Source organism: Theobroma cacao, chromosome 1 (genome assembly GCF_000208745.1).
Source record: "Theobroma cacao cultivar B97-61/B2 chromosome 1, Criollo_cocoa_genome_V2, whole genome shotgun sequence".
NCBI lineage: Eukaryota > Viridiplantae > Streptophyta > Magnoliopsida > Malvales > Malvaceae > Theobroma > Theobroma cacao.
In genome coordinates, this window is record NC_030850.1 from 35,924,146 (window position 1) to 35,946,651 (window position 22,506).

Sequence of the window (22,506 nt, forward strand, 5' to 3'; positions counted from 1 at the left end):
TTGGATCTTGCCTCTGGAGTCTAGACCCACTTGACATTTGTGCATTTACCATGAGCCCATGGAAAATAATGGCAAATGATCCAAAATCTGTTTATATAAGTGACTTATTTGGGTGGGCCATTAAAAAATAGAAAATAAAAATTTTGATTTATATTTGATATATTATCCGTGTATAAATTTTATACATTAATCTCATTAATAAATAAATTTATTTGTTATTTTAAAAAAATTTTAAACATTTAATTTTATAAGTATAAATTTTTAAAGTTTACGGTGCTAATTTCCCAGCAATTTTTCACCATTTCTGTTCATCCAAGAAGCACACTTTTTTTCTTTTACTCTTGTTAATTTACAGTCTATGGTCTCTATATATGTATAAACATGATAACAATGAGATATATGAGCTACCAGTTTCAATTTTTTTTCTAAATTCAATGTGTTTAATCAATGAATTCAATGCTTGCAAAAAGATTAAACAACTATAGTTCTTGTATGCTAGCAATCAGCCCTCCTGATCCTCCTTTCAATCAGTTGCTTGGCTTAGATTTGCAAAATAAACAGGAAAAAAGAAAAAAAAAAGGATAGTGGTATATGATTTGATGGTGATTAGGAAATTCTATACTGGCTGTATCTCCAAATTTGTGTGTTCACCATTTCCAGAAGATGCTGCAGATGGAGATGATGATGCAGGCTCCTGTTTCTGATCATCAGAGTTCATCTCTTGAACAGGAGGAGGCTTAACAACGGTCATTTGGGTTTCAGCGTTGTCAGATAGATGGTTCTTCATCTCTCTATGCTCTTGACACAAGGCACACCAATGCAAGCAGCAGTGAACCATGCAGGGATCACAGGGTGAGTTCTGCAAAATTAAACAACAGCACAGAGCTAGCAGTCAGCCAACAACTGCCACAATTTTTGATGCTAGGATGAAACAGCTTCCCTGGTGTTTCCACAAAAACCAGGAAATTAATGTTGAGAAAGAGAAACATAAAGGGTAGCAACAGAACAACATGCAGGGGCCTTCAACCTTTCCAAAGATGCATTGCTGATATTCATTCATTGAGGTTCACATCTTTATGAAACTGATAGCATTGCTGATAGTTTGCTAAAGGGTACATAACTACAAATGTCTCTAGGATTGTAAATCCAGGGCAAATACCTCAGACAACCTGTGCTTATATTCACAGGAATGAACATACCTTGAGATGATATTTTTTCTGTAGTGATTGTCGAAACAAGCCATTGTAGATGCCACACAACCACCAAGCGAAAACCAGGGTCTCACAAATGAGAAATGATGTTTTAGGGTCGATACCATGGACGAGTAGAGTTGCTCCTGCAACCACCATTCCGCCTTCTACACATAAAGCATGACAGAAGCACGCATCTTTCCTTGCAATATCTTCTCTCAAGGTTTCAACGTTTTGCCCAAACAACAAACATGGACAAAAGAGACCAGTCCAGCCTGAAACATTATGTAATGATCTAAAAATGATCAACAATTACAACACCGTGAAATCCTTGATGTAAATGAGCCTTGAGCAATGCTCCATATATAGCAGTATGATTATCAGCAAAACTCTTTCAAGCATTATGCTGCTTGTTCTGTATATTCAGTTAAAAAGTGGATTGGACTCTTACAGCTATCAGTATCTTCAAGACAGCCGCAAATTCCTGTTGTCCAGTCTTCATCAGCAGGTGGCTCATAGCTTTGAGGTAGAGGTTGCCCACATTCAGGACAAGTACGAACTATCAACTATATATCAAAATGGTAGAGAAAATCAGAAGCAAACCAAGAAGGAAAACACAGTTTTCTTTTTTGATCAACAAAGCAAGAGAAATCCAATGCCATACCACTTCAAATAGAGATATTATAAACATAAGTATCTCGTAAACCATGCCATACCAGTTCAAATAGCAAACTAACAAAGAATTTAATCTGTTCAATGCAACAACATCGGACCCAGATCTGACAAAAAATGAAATAAGCCCACAAAAGAACCAACACCATGCAATGTATAAAGAAAGAAATCTCTGCTTCAATTCAAGAACTAGTTTAAATGCAATATACTAGCAATAGAAACAGATACTAAGAGAATGCAGATCGAAAGCATGTGAGGGAAAGAGAAATGATCATTAAACAATGGAAAAACCTGAGGAACTTGAACGGGTTGATTGAGTTCTCCAGGGGTGATATCTTCCAGAGGCTCTTTTTCCTTTGTAAGCCTTACGTAACTTGAAGGCGCACTGGTGTCCTCCATCTGTGATCACAACATTACAAAAACGAAAACACCGAATCATATCAGCCACTTTCTGCATGTGTTTTACCAATGCAAGAGAGAGACAGGGAAAGGTTATGAAACCATTTTGTCGTATAGCTGGATATGATCATATGAATGGAAAATGCTGCTCCGAATCTGGGGATGTTTTCTTCTTGTACCTTCTATAAGAATCAGTCAATTTCCCTTGTTCTTTTTCCTTTTTATAGTTTCTTTTTCTTCAATGATTTTCCATCGCCTTTCCTACGGAGAAGGACAAGGCTAACTTTAGGAACAAAACCTCACCCCACAACCCTTCCAAGTTGCAAGGCACAGTGTGAAGGGTTTGGATGGAAATTTTAAGCTTTAACTTACTTTGTATGTTATACAAAAGAAATGGTACACACCCAGTCATCCAAAAACCACCCAATTTCAGTCTATATGATTGGAATTTATTGCTTAAATTAAATGTAATTAATATGCTTATATAACTTATTTGTTGAAAGTAACATTTGTTTTGTTTTTTTCTCTAAGGGAAAAGTAATAGAACTTACAATACTATCTACAAGAATAATATCTCAACCAAGTGTAATTGTGCAGAAATATTATTGGCCCAGAAAAAAATAAAAGCTAAAATCTTGGAACTTACTAGATGAGTGCCCTAGTTCCTTTCCTATGCCTTGCAATAGCAATTGCAGAAGCAAAGATTAGATTACTGAATAACTAAAAGGAGAAGAACCATGGGAGGAGGAACCATGCACATTGAGCTTCCAATGATTCAATTCAATTCTTCCTCCTCTAGCGTTCCTTCCATATCTTCGTCTTCTTCAAACAGTCTTAGCCTTCCAGTGCCATCCAATTATACTGCTCCACTTAGACCTTCTACTGCTTCTTCTTCCTCCACCTGCCATGGTGAAATTTGTAGAAGGCTAGAGGCTGTAGATGGAAAAGAGAATAAAACAGCAACCGGGTCCTTCAATAATTTTGTTTTGGGGCCTGTTCCGTCCAAGCCAGAAGTTGAAGATGCTGTAGCTGCCCTCCAGAAGTGAGTGGTTTCTGACTTTCTTGAGAATTTATACTTAGACCGGGGAGCGTTTCTAATAATTTTGCTTTCTCGACCAGTTTCATTCATAGGGTTTCTTCATCTACACCACAAATGAAATGGCTGCAGCCTCTTTTGGACAGTTGTGACTCAAGCCGATGGCAATCTCAAGGGCTTGGAAGAGCCTACGATGCCTTCAGCTTGCTCCTGAAGGAGCCATCTGTTAAGGTTCATGCCTTGAATTAACTTTTTCAGATATTTTGATGGGTAGTTACTAGTTCCTGAATTGCTAGTTCTGCTTCGAAATTGTTGTGATTTGTACTTTTAGCTACATTTTCTAAATTGTCTCTTATGTGAATGGAATGTGCATGTAGAGGCTGGTCGTTGCACTATCATCTGATAAAGCTCTTTGGGATGCTATTAGGCAGAATGAGTTCGTTCGGAAGCTCTGTGAGTTGCCCCACCCTGCAGGTCTGTTTCTGAGAGCCATCATCTCAGCTTAATTCCTATGGCCAAATATGTGCTTAGCCTTGTTTAGTTTTGAAGATAGATTCTTGTTGCTTTTATCTGCCATGAAAGTCTGGAAATGTAGTAATGACCAAAATATGAGGCGGAATCCTGCAGCTAACATAGCAGCTTCCAAGAAATAAAAATGGAGCAATGCAATGGAATTGAATTAAATAGAACGGGAAATACTTAGAAAACTCTGCTCAGAAAGAAAAAGAACACCTTTTTGTCTACCTAAGAGTATCCTGCAGGCCAGGCTCCAGCATGGAGTTACTACAGAAGGAAATTCTTGTATTTCTTTTCTATATAAACAATGTCAATCGTGAGTGCATTTTGTATGATTTTGCACTGAGTCTTCTGTTCCTTGCAGTTGAAAATGGAAGGGCATGCAATTCAACCGTTGAAGCAGACCTCGGCAAAGTCATTTTGCAGTGGATTTTGGACATGACAAAAGCAAAAATCACAGAACTCGTAATGAAATTCCAGTCTCTTCTGAATGAGGTTTTCCAAACTCGTGGGAGTGAAAAGCCTGATGAAGAAACCAGAGACCAGTTGGACGAAACAATTAGATCATCGCTGCTTCTCTCCATTGTCATACTGTTGATCGTGATTGTAGCTCGGGTTCAAAGGGTTTGATCAAAGACGTAACAAACATGATCGGTTTACTCTCTGATTCAAACATTTTCTTCATTCCATGTAATTATCTTTACTATCCAAAGGGTGATGAAGAGTCAAAGCAGAGGCATACCATGGCCCTGAACAATTTCGCTTAATGCTTTTCATCTTATTAGCCAAACCAATATCTGATGCACAGAGCCTGTTCAGTTGCAGTATGATTAAGCTTGATATTTTGATTACTCTCTTCACCCATCTTATCAGAGATCGTTCAAAATTTCCATAATCATATCCGCCCTCAGGCATTAACCCTAATAGCCCGAAAAAACGAAGGTCCTAATTTTTTTAATACATACGGGAGGTAGAAGGGAAGGCGAACCCTGAAACTCAATCCTCCTACGAAAGGTAACAACTATTAGGTCAAGCCATCGGCTAGCAAAAACTTGTACAAACTTTAATGGCTATAATCACCACCAATTCCATCACCCGAAAAATGTTGTCAGAGCACCAAACGGTCCAAACCTATGAAAGGGGAATAACTAAAACATTAAATGTATTTCGTTGAAAAATTAACAAAGGTGTATTTCACCTTTGCTCTGCATTTACTACATGGTAACTTTGGGACAACCTTTAAGCTAAGTGTACAAATTCCAGGATCATGACATCCAAAATTTCGGAGCCATTAATTCTCGATCTGCGGCAGAACCCTGCATGGCAAGCTTTTGGATACGAGAAGAGAATTCCTCAGCCTGAAATGAATGGTTCAGATAAGTCAGAGTTCCTGGTACTGAAATATAACTCTTATAAAATCCAGGAAGATAAGAGAATGTTGACTACACAATAATTAACTTAATTTCTCGCTTCTAAATAACTTTTGGGACTGTCACAAGATGCTGTTTCGTTATATACGTATTTGAAGCAGGTAAATAGGGAACAAAAGACATCTACTAAGAAGTGTAAACAGACCAACTAATTTCCAACTTAACTACCCAAAATGTCACTAATTAATATTACATAGATTTCTCAATTTTCAAGAATACAAATGTAACAATTATTTTATACAATTAAGGAGACCAATAAATGCAGGAAAAAAATTACGAACCTTCTCATCAATCCACATTAAAGAAGTCAGTTGATTATTCAAGATTCTGACAACCACATCTAAAGGAGTCATTCCATCAAGTGCCTCAAGTTCCCCACCCTAAGCAAAGTAGAAGGCAATTTTAATTTCTGCTTACGTTGTAAAGGCTAATTAGAGCAAGTTGATCATAAGACGGAGAGCAGTTACCTGACTAGAGTTTACAGTCTCAATAATAGATTTAATCTGTTCTGCCATCTGCTCCAATTCCCTCTCCACAATTTCTGCCTGCTCATACCTGAAAAGCAAATAAAAAATATACTCTTACACTTGCAATCAATCAATATGAACAGAGGTGACGAGCACAGTCTGATCCAGCTCCGGTTTAGCCAAGATAAGGTTCGTCAAATGAATATATCTTAAGCAAAGCTCACTTGTGCACAAAAAGACCAAGCTTGTGATGAGATCTAAAACTAGACTAAAGTTAAAACAAGCTAATTCTCACATTGCATCTCGTGTTGATGCAGCTTCATCATCAAGAAGCAATCCACGCTCATCCTTATAAATACGTTCTGCTTCTTCTTCCATACTTAGCAAAGCTTTATCAACCTAAGGGGGAGATGCATTAAACATTCATCAAACATTTTTTTTTTAAAATAGTAATGGTTTTATCAGATTATACACATATAGTCATGAATATACAGTCAAAAGATAGTGATTAGGAGGCAAGCAATAGCTTACACAATCATTTTACAGGGCACTTTAAGAATTCATACTATGAGTGTTCATATGATCTTCACAAAACTTAAACACTACAAAGTACAAACTATAATGTCATACTGGAAACAAAATATTTTCTATGTTTGACAGGAGAAAACCTTATATTTCTGCATCTGAATATTGGGGAGACTTTCACTAGAAAAGGAGAACTGTGCTCTCAACTAGCACCTGGAATGAGCAGACAATCGTGGCAGAAGACAATCTCGCAACAATTTGATTGACCACCAATAGAAGAATGTAAATGTGTTTCTTTCTAGAATAGTTATCCACCACACAAGCCAATCTACTAGAAAATATGACCAATTAAAGCTAACGGTTATGTGTTGAATATATATTTCATGCCCTTATTCAGTAAATATTCAAGCATATTGAACAACAGAAAAAAAAAATACACGAAATTGATTGTTAAAGACTTAAACTTGGTAACAAGCATCAACCAATATTAACAATTACAATATTTGATAAGATGGCTTACCATGGAGAACCTAAGAGTAGGTCCATAAGATAAGGACGCAACAATCAAGATGGTAAAATCATCAATAATAATGAAAAATAAAAAATCCATTAGAACAAGAACAGCATAACTAACCAAAAAAAAAAAAACAATTTCATGCTGAGCTGAAGCAATATAAATTTTCATAGCTATGCAGAAATTTCCTCCAGTGAATCAGCAATAACAACAGTCATAAGGTCGTCTAATCCTAAACCATGTTATGCTAATAAGTTAGCAAAATGTATACTAGCAAAAACACTATTAAAATACCTCTTGCTGGTGAGTCTCAATTAACTCCAGTTGTCGCTCCAAGCTAGCTTGGGCCTCAACCACTTTTGCCACTTCAATCTGAATTGATGTTTAGAATTAGGAGAAGAGAAATATACACCAACAAATTACATTACTAAATTTCAGTAAATATGAGGAGAATATAAGAACCTTGTCACATCAACATTGTCAACAAGGCTTACAAATGACACTAACAAGAATGCTATCTCACAAGATAATATAATACCTCAAGCCTAAGAAGAACATCACGATTCTGCAATATTCGCCTGTCCCACTCAGCTATTGCACTGGCCTGCTTTCGAAATTTTCCAGTGCGTTCTTGAAGTTCAGCATTCCATTCCTTGATGATCTTTAGCCCAAAAGTAGAAAAGCTTATTAGCTCAATGGCAATCAAAATTAGAATGAAGATGGGGAAGCTATGAAATAGAAACAGCAACCCTGCAACAGGCATCTTGGATCCACTAAAAATAACTACTCCTTTTTCTTCCTTCTAAAAAGTGAAATTTGAGAAAAGCTCTAGTATAAAGATGATAAGGTTTGAAAAAGGCAGGATCGTCCCACTTGTTTGCTTTGCATATGCTTGAGATACATATTCCACATTCCCACTTCATATTTTTGACTTCTTTATACTTGCAAATATCTTGAGAATATTATTTAGCCTTTTTCTCTTTGATTGTTTTAATGCATATAAAAACTTATTTGGGACCACAAACAATATCATAACACAAATATAACTTACCCTTTAGCGTAATTGCTCCTGTAGCATGAAATAGTTAGCGGGAAAAACTTATGAAGACACATGAAAGAGAAGGATTTTACATCATTAAGAAAAAATAATAAATAAAATAAAAAGGAAATTACCTCCTCCACTGTCTTTCCTGTTATCTCAGATGGTAATTTTGGTGTAGCAGATATTGCAGCTGTGGCACTTAAACTAGTCCTATAAGAATAAATATAAAAAAAAAAAGGAAGGCGTCATACAGAAGTTACACCAGAATCATTGCATAAATTCAACAATAACTTTTACTGACATTTTTATTGAAGCTAGTTTAAAGAAGATTGAAGACTATATCATTTTAATTAAAGAAACATACAAAAAAAATAATAAGAAAAAGGATGCCATCCTAGTAAAACTAAAGAGAATAACAGAGGAATAGTTCCTACAGTTCAAAATATCAAAAGGCTCCATAAAATATTTAAAGATTTTAGAACCTCCAAAAATGAGACCAGTTATAGTTAGCACTCCCCACACTTGTACATGCTACATTCATCTCTCATCACAAGCCCACCAAAGGCAAGTTGGACGATATGTTATGATAGAGTTTCAGCCCTATCTATAGTGCCACTGGCTTAGGCACCAGACATTCATTTCCGATGACTTCACTTTTAATTTTCATTGAACAATTTGATACAAGAAAAACCAAACATTACGTAATGTCAAAGGATATATGAGAAAGCCGGGGCAGAGAGAAAAGACAGATTTAACCTCCCAAAAGCTATTTCTCTAGATAAAGTTTCAGAGACAAAAGTACCTAAAGCTAATACTTTAAGTAATAAAAGCGTTGGAATTTAATATTGACAGAAACTGGGATATGGTTCTGAATACCAGCAAAGGCTAAAACATAAAGCCACCAACAAGAAACCAAAACATACCCACTACTTGAAGCTACAACAAGGGTTGATGATGTTTGGGCAGTCGTAGTACTGGAAGTTGAAGTTATTGAAGCAGCAGAACTGGAACCAGGGAAACCTACAGAAAAAATACACATTTGATGCTTCAACATATAATCACTAGTACTTGATCTAGGCACCTTAGCATTCTATGAAATAACTGATTACAGGATAAACGAAATTCAGATTAAGAATGTAAGAATTATTAAAAGGCAACATAACAGTACAAAAAAAGAAAGACAATAAGCATTGAGGAAATAAATAAACCTCAAATATTGAAGTACATAAGTAAACAACTCACTGAATACAGGAGCAGTAGTAGTGGATTGCGCTTGTGAGGATGAAGTAGGAGCAGATGGTTTTGTCGATAATGAAAAACCAGTGAAAGAACTGGTACTCCCTGACGTAGCAGCTGCATTTGTCACACCAAATCCAGTAAAAGAACTCACAGCAGCTGATGAAGCAGCTGAACTTGCAGGTGCAGCTGATGAAGAAGCCGTAGTAGCAGAAGATGAACTCAAATTAAATGTAGGGAATGCCGGTGTTGAAGCCGCAGCAGAAGAAGCAGCAGAAGCAGCAGCAGTACTAGCTGCTGGAGTATAAGCACTAGTTGTGGTGGTAACTGTAGAAAACAATGGCGCCGATGACGTTCCAAAAGACAAAGAAGTGGGTTTAGACATGGCAGCTGCATTGCCATATCCAAAGGTAGGTTGAGAGGCTGAAGAAGAAGGTGGAGCGAAAGAGAAGCCTGACGAGCTTGATGAAGAAGCAGCAGCTGTTAACGAAGGAGCTGTCGTAGAGGTTGGTGTTGATGTTGAACTTGCAGTGCTCTTCAAAAATGACGAACTACTCGAGAAAGAGAACCCAGTAGAAGCCAAGAATGGTGAAGCGGAGGTTGAATTTGAAGCAGAGCTTGATGATAGCAAGCTTGAAAAGGATGGAGTTGTAGCTGCAGCAGCAGTAGAAGCTGAAGACGATGATGAAGAGCCAAAAGAGCTAGTAGTAGGAGCTGCAGTTGGCGCTGGTGAAGATAAAAATAGAGAGGAACCACCGCTGGCTCCAAACGGGGATGAAGCTGAACTTACTGCTAATGCAGATGCCCCAAAGAGGGATGGACCTGAACTTGCTGTGGAGCCAAACAAAGGAGTAGTAGAAGCCGATGAACATGCCACGAATAACGATGAACCTGTTGTACTAGCTGCGAATGAAGATGCCCCGAATAAAGATGAACCTGTTGTACTCGCTGTGAATGAAGATGCCCCGAATAAAGATGAACCTGTTGTACTCGCTGCGGATGAAGATGCTCCAAAAATGGACAGAGCAGAACTGACCGTAGATGAAGCTGTGGCGAACCCAAATGAAGGCGAACTCGTACTAGAAATCGATGTCCCAAACAAGGATGAACCCGAACCTGCAGCGGAAGAAGCCGAGACAAACAGCGGCGAAGCGGAAGGTGCTGCGGAAGGTGCTGCGGAAGAAGGTGCGCCCCAAGGCAAAGGTGAAGTTGATGCAGAAGAAGCTGCTCCGAACAAACCGGAGGTTGCAGAAGAAGAAGATGAGGAGAAGGGGGATGCGCCGGAACCGGAACCGACCGCGAAAGAGGATACGGGAGCCGAAGAGGCGGAAGAAGAGGAAGAGCTGGGTTGTCCGAACCCGACGAATGGACTCGAGCCGGAGGCAGGATTTGACGAGAATGCCGGGGTGGTGGTTATGGCGGTGGAGGAGGAGGAGCTAGGGTTTGAGTTGAAAAGCGAAGAACCAAAAGTGGGTGCGGATGCAGAAGTGGATGACCCGAATGGAGATGGGGAGGATCCTAATGAGAACGGAGATGACGAAGATGATGATGAAGATTGAGAAGAGGATGAGGAAGGGAACGAGAAACCCGACATTTTCCCCGATCTGTTCCTCCTTTCTCCAGCCCTCTCTCTCTCCTCTGTTTAGAATTGCTGGTGTTGGGGTTTTTCGAACGATGGAAGGTTTTGGAAATTTTGGGAGGGTTTCTGATTTGAAGCGCGATAGGCACAGACGGTTCGGGCTGGTTCGCCCGCCCAGTCTCATCACATGCTTCGCACGTGATAAATTAATTTTGGTTCATTTATTATTTTACCACAAACGTTTGGCTTATTTTAGTCATGTCCAAATTTTTATTAAATCTTTGCTAATATGTTATCTACGGAAATGAAGTTTAATAAAGTTTTGAAACAATATATCTTTTTCATATAAGAGAACGATATCCTATTAATTAATGAATTTTGGTAAACATACATCAATAAAATCATTAAATAAAAATTACCTAATTTTATTTCGTTCAAAAATCGTAAAAACTCATAAAAATTAAAAAAATACTACTCGATGCATCATTAATTCGAGATAAGATTTTTAAGAAAAATATTTAATCCAAGATCTCGAATCTTTATTTTATTTTTTATGGTTAAATTAATACACAGTCTTCTTTTAATTTAAGAGTATAAAATTATTTCTTTACAAAGATAGATAGCTCTTCTTTATATAGGATAGGATTTTGATATATTAAAGATGATAGTTGTTTAATAATTAAATATGTAACTCATTAATTTAGATGCAAATTACGAAATTTTCAAACTTTTTAATATTTTTTTATTTAAATGAAGATATTTGAGTTTAACTCTTTGAGTTGGATATGCGATATTCGTGCATGTATTATTGAATTAAAATTAATGATATGGTGATTTCGTACAAAAATCTTCAATTGGTGCTTGGGGAAGTTCAAGGGCTATTGGCCCAAAGCCCATGAAAGCCGAGAGGGAAGTTCAAGTGCTGAGGGACTTCTAGTCTTGCGACCAGGGCATCAGTTTCACCAATCCTCTTAGGATCCAAGATGACAAGATAACATCTCTGTATTGAAACTGCATACTGTCAAACAACATAAATCATGTCAGAAAGGAGCAAAAAAACTAAGCAAAAGGAAAATTTTAACAGGTATCGGTTGCTTACTTCGACTACAAGAATGTACCCATCATCTTCTTCGGTTCCTTTGGGGACAAAAATAGGCTCACCGATAAATCTACGAGCCCCTGCAGACCATGTAAAGGTTGATTTTGTTGTCAAATTTAGCTTCAACACCATGTCAAACGGAAAATGGGGCAATGTCTGCCTAGACCCGGAAGAAGTTGATGCATAAATGTATTCATTCTTGTTGCCAGAAAAGTCTGGATTGATGACTGGAAAATCAGATGGCTTGTTCCATTGATTCAGATTCTCCACGCAACAGTTTTGGCAGTTTCCATCAGCGTCCAGGTTAATCGATACCTGAACAAGGTGGGGTAACAACTCATTTGCACCTTGTTTTACATTCATAATCGAGGGATCTAGTTTACCACTTTGCCAATTATATCCTGTCCCCATGCTTCAACGTTAGACTTCAACATACTTGCCATACGAGGCAGAAGAACAAAAACCGCTGGAAAAACATGAACTTACCAAATAATTTTTGGAAATTGAACCATTGGTAAGAACAAGCACATGCTTGGATTTGAATCTCCGAATTACCATCCACATCCTTGACCTCAAAGGCATTGCCAACATGCAATAGCCACTTCCGGGATGGAGCTTCCACCGGCAGTCTCCAATCTCGCTGTCCAGCAGATTTACCAGGAAAGCGAGGGAGCAAGTAAATGGGAGACGTGGACTTGCTTGGGTTCACTGACAATGCCGATATCATTGGCGATAACCCACATACTGCCGTCACCGATCCTGCAGTTAAATATAACGAAAATGCTTCATTTTCCATCCTGTTTACAGAATTCTCAATCTGTTTTGCAGTTGATCAGTGATTACCAATAACATCGAGCTTGACGCGATTGCCGAACAGTATGTAATGACTATCTGTAAAAGCCCAATCATGGATCATCAAATGATCAGGGATGTTGAATTCTTGTTTCTGCAACAACTTGAATTCTGAGTCGAACTCTACAAACATGAAATATACAAATAGAAATCCTGACATCAATGATCAATTTTATGTACTATGTCTTATGTACAAATAATTATATATATATATACACACACATATATATACACAACAAACCATAAAATGTAAAGTTGCTGCGCGGCACTAGCATGTCCTCTGCGTTGCATGAGACTGTAAGAAGTCGGTTCCTTTGAGCATCAAGTTTATAATGAGACAAGAGTCTTTTGGGAGGCATCTTGAACACACCTGTCGAGCATATTTAGGATAAAACAACATTTAACTGCATTAAATTACCTAAGTTAATTTCAACTTGGGATATATAATAAACAAATGGATGTGAAAAAGAAATAAAATAAGTCATCTTCGATGCTGACATGGATTCCCTTAACAACAATGCAAATTGGACAAACTTACCGTATAGGATCGGCTTCAACAGCCGGGCGGCTGCGTCCAATAAATCACCGTCGGTACCCTTCTTCTCAGCCTCCGGCAACAAATCATGGCCGTTTATCACATCAAAACTCCCGATGGTTTCCAACGTCCCTGATTCAATCTCGTAAGGATCTCCACCTTCCCATAAGCACAATAACCTTCCACCCCACCTCAACACACTGGTATTAGCTACATTTTTCATCACCTTAACGTTGCCAAGTTTCTTGCCCCCCTTTAACACGGAAAACGGGCCACGGTGCGTAAACTGCCAGGTGTCAGTCACGGGATCGTGCTCCTCTGCTTGAGCTTCGGTCTTTACGTACCTAGCCATGAACTTGACTTCTCTAGCTGCACCATCGATGCTAAAGGCCCTGAGGTAACCATGACCGTCTAAAGGGTGCACTGTCGAGCCATGATCATCGGTGAATAGCCCTGGACCGGCTAGGTAATATGTACCGGAAGGGAAGTCCGTGGGGATTGCACCGTCCACAACGCGGAGCGTGATCGGCTCAGCCGTCTCCGAGCGTTGTGACACGAATAAAAATTGATAGTCCCAAAAGGCAGCCACAGAATCATCCCTGTCTAGTGTCAAAGGGCCTGGAACGTGATTATCCGCAGGAGGGCTGGAAATGGATATGGCCCGTGGCAGCTTCTTTGGTAACGATGGTTGATGCAGCTGAGGATGTTTCCCTGGCGAATGGAATCCTGATGGAATGATATGAAAGAGTTTGGCCTGCATTTTTTGCAAGTATTTTTGGCCTGCAGGAGTTTTCTTTAATTTGTGGAGTTCTCCAAGGATGCAGAAGCAACTTATAGCATGGCTATCAGGTTATGCTATAAGAACAAGAATGTTGGTTGGATAGCATTGTCTAATTTCTTGGGCTTTTTTTCATTAATTACAGATTTGCCAGTCATTTGGTTGCATGGTGGGGTCTATGCATCGGGTCTATCATGGAGGACATGAAGAATTTCTTGCACCATGAAAATGGCAGACAAAATATGTCTTCTTTTATTTCCTTTTGTTTTCTAATGTTAAGGCAAGAGTACATAAAATAAAGGTAAAAAAGCTGTCATGGCATTATGGCAATAGATATTCACTGCTTTATATCATTATTTATCGATTTTACCTTTGTCATGTAGTTTGATTGCAAGGCCATTGCCCTACGGAAGCCAAATTGGTCAAATTGCTCCACCATGGAGACCTAACAAGGTGTAAGAAAATTTAATAATTTAATTTTATTTAATACATAAATAATATTCAATTATAAAGTATTTATTACACTCTTTAAGGAGAGGTCTTTATCATAATAAATTACTACAAAATGATGTCATATAAAACGATTGAGGATCATAAGTCGTTTACAATATCTTAATTTATGCTTAATGCTATAAACAAACTACTTATCTATCATGTTCTCCTGGTGTCTGCACCATGCTGCAATTAGCTACGATTTCCGTGGTTATAACTGTGAGCTATACTGTCGTATCGCTACATGAACAAAGGCGTTTGGGAAATTTAGACAGCCATTGAAAGTGTTCCACTTGGGAAAATGGTAGCTTGATTACGTGTAAGAGTGAAAGGAAAGGCCAGAGGTACTTTGAAGAAGGTGCTGCATTGGGAATATAAAAATTTGGGCACTCAAATGGAATAATGATTACGAGTTTGATACCATCATGGGTTGTAGGTCTGATCCAGCAACGAAAAATGACAAAAACTAAAGAAAACAGAGGACAGTGGGCCAGATGGCCGCATTTCCTACTTCGGCTGTCTATTGAGGAATCTGCTGATCTCACCTTCCAAATCTGAACTTTCACTGTGAGACGTACAATCTAGCTTCTGTTGACCCGATTTCAATCACTTCACTTTACTTGATTGAAGCTTGTCAACTATCTTTGTTCATTCCCTGATGCTCCTGCTCTGCATACTTACGAAAGCAGGGCACGGGAAATTACACGCTCTTTCCTTTGGTTCACTACTACTTCTACTTGACGATCACTACTAACATCTTTAGCCGCGTCTCAAACGCGGATAACCAGACTATGATATAGCCCGTACAACTTAGGGAGGAGAAGCAATGGGGTTCTCATACAGGGTAGGAAGTTTCATTGAGGAGCTTTGTTTCTCAAACATCTTTGTGCATATACTTTTTTGAAACATATGTATAGATAAATATTGAGTTGAAATTGATTTAACTTCACTTAATGATTATTGTCAATCGATTTTACATTTACATCTCATTTTTTTTATATGATTTCGACTTGCTTTTGACGTCACACCAAGTATTAATTCATCTAGCCTTGATTCAAAATGATACTACTAAACATGTCAAAATTCCTTCATTACGTGCTAATATAGAAAAAAATTCGCATAAATTATTTATTGAGCTATAAAACGACGTCGTTTGCAGTTTTTCCATTTTTCTCTGGTTAATTGGGTTATTTTTGAGCCGGCCTTTCTGCGTGCTGGACAATACGTCCACCCCACGACCCAACGAACCAGATGACAGCCACGTGGATCGGCACCGATAGATCGTTGGCGCATCTCGAATACCTAGACGGCGTCGTTTAAGAATCCATGAGGAGGCCTGTTTTGGTCATTGCAGTGTTTTCCCCTCCTCTTTGGCCGTTGAGACTTTTGGCTTTCGTCCCACGCTTTCACTTTTCAAAATCCACCGCCATTTCTCATACTCAAAACATCATAAAAAATATACTGATACCAAAAGAGGTAGATGAATTACGAACAGAGACTTAAAGCCGCAGCGAAAATCGTTATTGCGTACGATTCACGCGCCGGAGACACGGCGGTGGATTGTGCAGAATTTGGAGTCACGGCGACTCTGAAACCTCACCAAGTCGACGGAGTTTCTTGGCTTATTCGGAGATATGTTCTCGGCGTCAACGTTGTTCTTGGTAGGCCCTTTTTCTTTTATTTGTCTTTATAGTTGTTTTTCTTTGTTTATTATTATTTTTAGTATTTTCGTTGAAATATTTAGATTCTAATTTTTTATTTGTATTTCTTGAATTTAAATTACAGGGGATGAGGTATGTCTTCTTTTCAACATTGAATCAAAGTTTTCAAATTCAACGGTCATCTTCCCGCTAAATAATTTTTTAATTACCATAATTTGAAAATTATGGACAGATGGGACTAGGGAAGACTCTTCAAGCTATTTCTTTCCTGAGCTATTTGAAGGTCCACCAGAAGTCACCTGGGCCATTTTGTGAGTTAAACCTTTTTGTTTAATCTTGAGAATTTTTGGGTTTTTTGTGTTACCATTTATCCCTGATTTCTCATTGTTGTTGAATGATTAAATCATTTTGCAGTGGTGCTTTGTCCTTTAAGTGTGACAGATGGTTGGGTGTCAGAGATAGTTAAATTCACTCCTAAATTAGAAGTTCTTAGGTATGTCGGTGAGAAAGAACACCGGCAAAGTATACGCAAGACTATATATGAGCATGTAGAAGAGAAGTCGTCATCATCCAATGTGAGTTTCTTGCTGTGAGATTTAGAAGATCAGAATTACTGTTCTGTTTAAAATCTGGTGAAATTATTGTTTTATTCTGGTTCTGAGTGTATTGAATTATTAGTTTTCTCTTTAGCCATATACTTGAGGAATTTTCCGTTTTATTTGCAGGTTTTGTCCTTACCCTTTGATGTGCTTTTGACAACATATGACATAGCATTGATGGATCAAGATTTTCTTTCTCAAATACCCTGGCATTATGCTATAATTGATGAAGCTCAAAGGCTTAAAAATCCTTCCAGTGTATGGTTAAGATAGCTTGATTTATCTTTCATTTTCTTTTATGAATCACTTCATTTATGATATTATGGTGTATGTATTAATTTCTTTGTAAGTTTGATCTACGTTGGTGAAATAAGACATTCCGATTTGTAAACCTTAACAGGTTCTGTATAATGTTCTTATTGATCGCTTTCTTATGCCAAGACGGTTGTTGATGACTGGCACACCTATACAGAACAATCTCACTGAACTCTGGGCTTTGATGCATTTTTGTATGCCCTCAGTGTTTGGCACACTAAACCAGTTTCTTTCTTCATTCAAAGAAGCTGGAGATTCTTCATCAGGTTATTTTCATTTTTGCCTACATAGGTATATAAGTTTGGATTTTTTCTGAGTCTAGGTTTTGTCCTTTAAGAGCATGGTGTCTATATTGGATCTAGCATTTAACCATTCTTGCTTTTCTCAGCTAGTTTTAAGCTCTGGCTTTGTCATGGATTAGTATTTCTTCCGTATCTGCTTGTTTCTTGGAATCTAGCATTTACAACTTTTGAAGAGTTGCAAATTACATAATTCCTATGGCTGCCTCCTCACCTTCTTGTTGGCTTTTGAATGGACATAGTGACTTTATAAGGGGCTTCACGGCTTATGTCTTACACCTTTCTCTGGGTTTCTTGAACAGATGGAACACCATCTAAGACCAAGGAACAATTTAAGAGTTTAAAGTATATATTGCAAGCCTTTATGCTGCGACGCACAAAATCCAAACTTATTGAATGTGGAAATCTAGTACTCCCACCTCTTACTGAGATTACTGTGTAAGTTCTCTCTGTGCTGACTCATTGAAAAACTTACCTGTTTTAAGTCACTGATGCTAATGTGCTTTTTCTTGATAGGATGGCTCCGCTACTTAGCCTGCAAAAGAAGGTGTATACTTCAATACTAAGAAAGGAGCTTCCAAAACTTCTTGCTTTATCTTCTGGATCGTCTAGTCACCAGTCATTACAAAATATTGTATGTTAGATTCCTAACTTTTCAGCTTTGATGTTTACTTCTAAGCTTTTACATTTATCCCTTGCCTCTGGTTGGGGAAAGAGGAACAAAGTGAACCTGTAGATATTGTGGTATGATTAGTATTAATAAATCCCGAGGCTGCCAAATCTGCATTTCTTGAACATTATATGGTCACCTCATTTTCTCATATCAGAAGATTATATTGGAGTTGTCAATCTGCTATTCTTCCTTTGGGATTATTGAAGTCTTATGAGGGACCGATATTTATTCCACTACTGGCAAAATCTGCCTACCTATGTCTTGGAAAGTGGTAGCTACTGGTTGATAGATCCAGCAAACTTTATTACATGATGATTTGAGTTTAATGTACTGCAAGATCTACTTGGATTGTTTACTCTTCTAGATAGTCCCTTTTTTTTTTTTCCATTAACACCAGTTTTACTCTGATTATTAACCCTTCCTAAATAGTGCTTTTTCTCAAGTAACACCAATTCTACTCTGATTGTTTATTCTTCTAAATGGTGCTTTTTCTTACATAACAGCAATTATCTGTAAGGCTGCTTCTGATCCATGCAGTTCTTGAGATGGTGCACAAACTATAGTTCTAAGTTTTTCTGCCTTGTGGAATAAAAATAGCCCATTTTAGGGCACAAATTTCTCTAGGCATTCCTTCTTACTGAGCGCTCTTGTCTTTTAAACTTTTAAAGTAGTTAATTAATTCGACACTTACATGTCTTACTTATTGTTCTCATCATAAGTTATGTTGCAACCTGCATGCTTCCTGTTTCATTTTGCCCCCTTTTTCTATTCTTTTTGTTTTTGAAATGTTATTTGAACACTTATTGTGCAGGTTATTCAGCTAAGAAAAGCATGTAGCCACCCGTACCTGTTCCCTGGCATTGAGCCTGAGCCATATGAAGAGGGTGAACACCTGGTTCAGGTATCGTGTTGTTGCATATTACTTTGTTAGAATAAAGGTTTTCTAATCATGAGTTCAAATCAAGTTTAATGGTCTGTCAAGACTAAAATGCCTGAAGAAGAACAAAAATGTAAAAATAGAATGTTTGAAAAACTTTGCATCTTTTGCCTTCACCACCCCTCCTATCACAGTGGGGGAAAGAGTAAAAATCTATTTTTTAAGATGCACATATCACTCTCTTAATCTGATCAGGGCGGTGGTAAGCTTATGGTTTTGGATCAACTACTTAAGAAGCTATATGATTCTGGGCATCGTGTCCTTCTCTTTGCTCAGATGACCCATACACTTGACATTTTACAGGTTAGTCTTCCCTAACACAAAGCGTTTGATAATTGCTTCTGTGTGATTGCTTATGTTTATGTATTTTTCCAATTATAATAGTATATCTAAATTGCAATGTAGGATTTTCTGGAGTTACGAAAATATTCCTATGAGCGGCTTGATGGATCGATTCGAGCTGAAGAGCGCTTTGCTGCGATAAGAAGTTTCAGCAAACGATCAGCTGAAGGGAGTTTGAATTCAGAATCTGACCGAAATGCTGCTTTTATTTTCATGATCTCTACAAGAGCTGGGGGTGTTGGCTTGAATCTTGTAGCTGCTGATACTGTAAGTTTTGTCAATCCCAGTTTATGGATGACTACTTTCTCAACTTTTCATGTGTGGGATTGGTACTGACATTTTGAGCTAGGATACTTTTGTCCATGCATTTCAGAATCCATTTTTTTCTTTTCAGTACTCTAGTTGGGTGCGACTATAATTAGATATTTGATTGTATAAACTAGTGTTTAAATTAAGGAACTATGTATTGATGGGCAAATGGATCTACCATGCTCTTAAAATTGTTCTAAAGCACATCCTAAATGTGTTCATTATTTTCTCACTATTATATTCGTATGTTCTTGATTTTCAGCTAATTTCATTTGATAGAGCAGGTTATATTCTATGAGCAAGATTGGAATCCTCAGGTGGACAAGCAGGCTCTGCAGCGAGCACATCGAATAGGGCAAATGAATCACGTGTTGTCCATAAACCTTGTTACGGAACATAGTGTGGAAGAGGTGAGATCTTATATATATACCAATTAAAATTAAAGGCCATTATACTTACTTCTGGGATTTGGATGCATTAATGCAGGTAATTATGCGGAGAGCAGAGAGGAAGCTGCAGCTTAGTCATAATGTTGTAGGAGATCAAGTAATGGAACAGGAGGGGAAAGAAAATGCAGGAGCTGAAATGGGTGATTTGCGATCTATCATATTTGGGTTACATATGTTTGATCCTACTGAGATCAATAATGAAAAAGTAGATGAGTTAAAGACGTCGGAGCTTAGTGCTATGGCTGAGAAAGTAATTGCAGTGCGTCATAAACAAACATTAGGCAAATTTGAGATTAATGCGGGGGATTTGATGGATGGCCATGATGTTATCATGAAAGGGAGTTCTTCTTTCTGTGTGGATCCTGGTCTTGATGAGGCTTCATATCTCTCCTGGGTTGAAAAATTCAAGGCAGCCTCACAGTCAGGTGATAATCAAATCATGGAGTTGGAAAGGAGAAGGAATTTTCCTGAGGACAGGCATCTGAAAGTTGAGGCTGCAAAGAAGAAAGCAGAGGAGAAGAAGAAGACTAGATGGGAAGCTCATGGATACCATTCACTGTCTGTCCAAGATCCTTTGCCAGTGGATGGAGATATGATGTCAGATTCAGGTTCAGTTCTTTTTGTTTATGGAGATTGTACTGATCCATCAAAAGTTTGTCTATCTGAGCCTGCTGTCATATTCAGGTTAGTTTCTTGTACTCATCCATCTTAGCTTTCTCATTATTATGCTCATTAAAGGACTAACAATGGTGTTAATTTCCTCCATGATTAAACAAATTGTCTCTGTTGCTTATAAATATAGTGATTGTAAAGTTAAGTTACTGTTAGTTGACATTGCTTTTGAATTTTCACTCATCTTAGATTGAGCTCTTACTGCAGCAGTGGTTGCGAATATGGCCAAGTTAATGTGATGGTTGACTTTCATTTGTGAACTTTTTTGTTGAAGCATTTGTGAACATTAAATACAGAATAAATCATCTGCAATATCTTTTCTGTTGGATACATATCATTTGCAATACTTTACATAACATTTGAAAGTCAGTTTTTTGCCTTAATATTTGAAGTGATTCTGCACCCTGTTTTTTGACATACCATTAATTGCTTGAAAGTATGTTCTTTGTATTATGTTCCTTTTAGTACCTGAACTAATGGACCCCTTATTTGCACTGGGTTTATTAAAAAGTTGAATTTGTGCCTCTTATTCATATTTATCTTTGATTTTATTGTTCATTTGACAGTTGTATTGATAATTCTGGAAACTGGGGTCATGGTGGAATGTTTGATGCTCTGGCAAAGCTTTCTGCTAGCATTCCTGATGCATACGAACGAGCTTCTGAATTTCAGGACCTTCATCTTGGTGATCTCCATCTTATAAGAATCAATGGTCTGCTATATATCTTGGAGAACTCACCTTTTTGTTTTGGCACGTGTTTCTAGTTTTCTTACTTTTACTCCATTTTCTGCCATGCAGAGGATTGCAAGGGAAATAATACTCCATGGTGGGTAGCCTTGGCTGTTGTACAATCTTACAATCCAAGACGTAAAGTTCCTCGTAGTGACATCTCTATTCCTGATTTGGAATGTTGCTTGTCAAAGGCATCATTCTCAGCAGCTGAAAATTCGGGTAAAGACATTTAAACGTAATGTATCTTGCATCACCCTCCATCATCATTAATATATATCTCCAAAATGTTGGAGATATAGTAGTTGTCGTTTAATATTGAATGATGTGACCCTTTCTAAATTAATAGTTGTTGTTTGTTCCATTTTCGGTCTTAAATGCTAGATACTTGCATCACATAAACTACCTATAGGATGCAATCGACTTGGGTAATTTTTTTCTTTCATGCATGTGCAGCTTATCTCATTCACAAAAATGTCAAGAAACAAGCCCATACATTATAGGATGAAGCATTATTTCAATTTTCATTTGCTGCTATGGAGAACCCAAGTTTTGCTTGCTTCAACCATTTGGAGCCATCTAATGTTTTCTCCCCTGCTTTTTTTCTTTTAACAGCTTCAATACACATGCCGCGTATTGGTTATCAGGATGGATCAGATCGATCACAGTGGTACACCGTAGAACGCCTTCTGCGAAAATATGCTTCTATTTATGGTGTAAAGATTTTTGTGTATGCCTCTTCCCCAATCTCTCCCTATTTTTCTCTCTATCTTTCTATTTGCAAATATATGGTGAATTAACTTCATTTACCTTTTGCAGGTATTATTACCGTCGATGATCTTGATGCTGAAGGAGTTTTGGTGTTTATGTCCTTTGCCCTCTATAGTTGTGTCTCTGCCATATTGCAAGCTGTCTTATGCTTATCTCTTCCATGACAGTAGGGAGATAGACTGTGTTTGTATAATGAATTATTCTACATGTTGTAAGTAGATGCATTGGCTGGGATGTATGGATATGTACGGATTCTTTTAGTCTAAGATGCATAATGTTGCTATCTTTGCATCTCAGTTATGGTAATGTACAGATATTTTTTTGTTTTCCATGTAAAGAAAATGTATTTGTACTAATTTCAAGAGCTCATGAATTTTGTGGTCAGTG

The 22,506-nt window shown here is 37.8% G+C and overlaps 5 protein-coding genes across 8 annotated transcripts; 2 read left to right on the forward strand and 3 right to left on the reverse strand.

The window, feature by feature from the left end:
• On the reverse strand, positions 445-2,494 carry LOC18614401 (cell number regulator 6). Of its 2 annotated transcripts, XM_018129851.1 has the most exons (5): positions 2,364-2,494; positions 2,154-2,261; positions 1,642-1,756; positions 1,200-1,465; positions 445-859 (listed from the first exon to the last, which is right to left on the reverse strand). In XM_018129851.1, exons 1-5 carry the CDS (start codon positions 2,364-2,366, stop codon positions 617-619), a joined length of 735 nt encoding a protein of 244 aa, XP_017985340.1. In that variant the 5' UTR covers positions 2,367-2,494; the 3' UTR covers positions 445-616. The 2 variants fall into 2 exon arrangements, with proteins under 2 accessions (XP_017985340.1, XP_017985347.1); XM_018129858.1 differs by having other exon boundaries at positions 2,154-2,494.
• Positions 2,863-4,640, forward strand: LOC18614402. The gene is made up of 4 exons (XM_007052156.2): positions 2,863-3,303; positions 3,381-3,528; positions 3,675-3,771; positions 4,178-4,640. Exons 1-4 carry the CDS (start codon positions 2,999-3,001, stop codon positions 4,441-4,443), a joined length of 816 nt encoding a protein of 271 aa, XP_007052218.2. The 5' UTR covers positions 2,863-2,998; the 3' UTR covers positions 4,444-4,640.
• Positions 4,633-10,713, reverse strand: LOC18614403 (nuclear pore complex protein NUP62). Of its 2 annotated transcripts, XM_007052157.2 has the most exons (10): positions 9,034-10,713; positions 8,715-8,811; positions 7,923-8,001; positions 7,288-7,410; positions 7,044-7,121; positions 6,006-6,109; positions 5,711-5,798; positions 5,525-5,623; positions 5,051-5,171; positions 4,633-4,944 (listed from the first exon to the last, which is right to left on the reverse strand). In XM_007052157.2, the coding sequence occupies exons 1-9, from the start codon at positions 10,619-10,621 to the stop codon at positions 5,079-5,081; spliced, it is 2,349 nt and encodes a 782-aa protein (XP_007052219.2). In that variant the 5' UTR covers positions 10,622-10,713; the 3' UTR covers positions 4,633-4,944; positions 5,051-5,078. The 2 variants fall into 2 exon arrangements, with proteins under 2 accessions (XP_007052219.2, XP_017985353.1); XM_018129864.1 differs by having other exon boundaries at positions 4,889-5,171; positions 9,034-10,712.
• LOC18614404 (carotenoid cleavage dioxygenase 7, chloroplastic) lies at positions 11,396-13,879 on the reverse strand. The gene is made up of 6 exons (XM_018120936.1): positions 13,096-13,879; positions 12,799-12,927; positions 12,549-12,680; positions 12,192-12,464; positions 11,706-12,106; positions 11,396-11,624 (listed from the first exon to the last, which is right to left on the reverse strand). The coding sequence occupies exons 1-6, from the start codon at positions 13,850-13,852 to the stop codon at positions 11,478-11,480; spliced, it is 1,839 nt and encodes a 612-aa protein (XP_017976425.1). The 5' UTR covers positions 13,853-13,879; the 3' UTR covers positions 11,396-11,477.
• Positions 15,701-22,475, forward strand: LOC18614405 (probable helicase CHR10). 2 transcript variants are annotated; one of them, XM_007052162.2, is made up of 17 exons: positions 15,701-16,023; positions 16,148-16,155; positions 16,256-16,334; positions 16,438-16,598; positions 16,749-16,880; positions 17,023-17,203; positions 17,539-17,674; positions 17,753-17,870; positions 18,721-18,810; positions 19,042-19,149; positions 19,252-19,455; positions 19,782-19,907; positions 19,984-20,630; positions 21,185-21,330; positions 21,418-21,570; positions 21,964-22,078; positions 22,168-22,475. In XM_007052162.2, exons 1-17 carry the CDS (start codon positions 15,843-15,845, stop codon positions 22,184-22,186), a joined length of 2,604 nt encoding a protein of 867 aa, XP_007052224.2. In that variant the 5' UTR covers positions 15,701-15,842; the 3' UTR covers positions 22,187-22,475. The 2 variants fall into 2 exon arrangements, with proteins under 2 accessions (XP_007052224.2, XP_017969516.1); XM_018114027.1 differs by lacking the exon at positions 16,148-16,155 and having other exon boundaries at positions 15,906-16,023.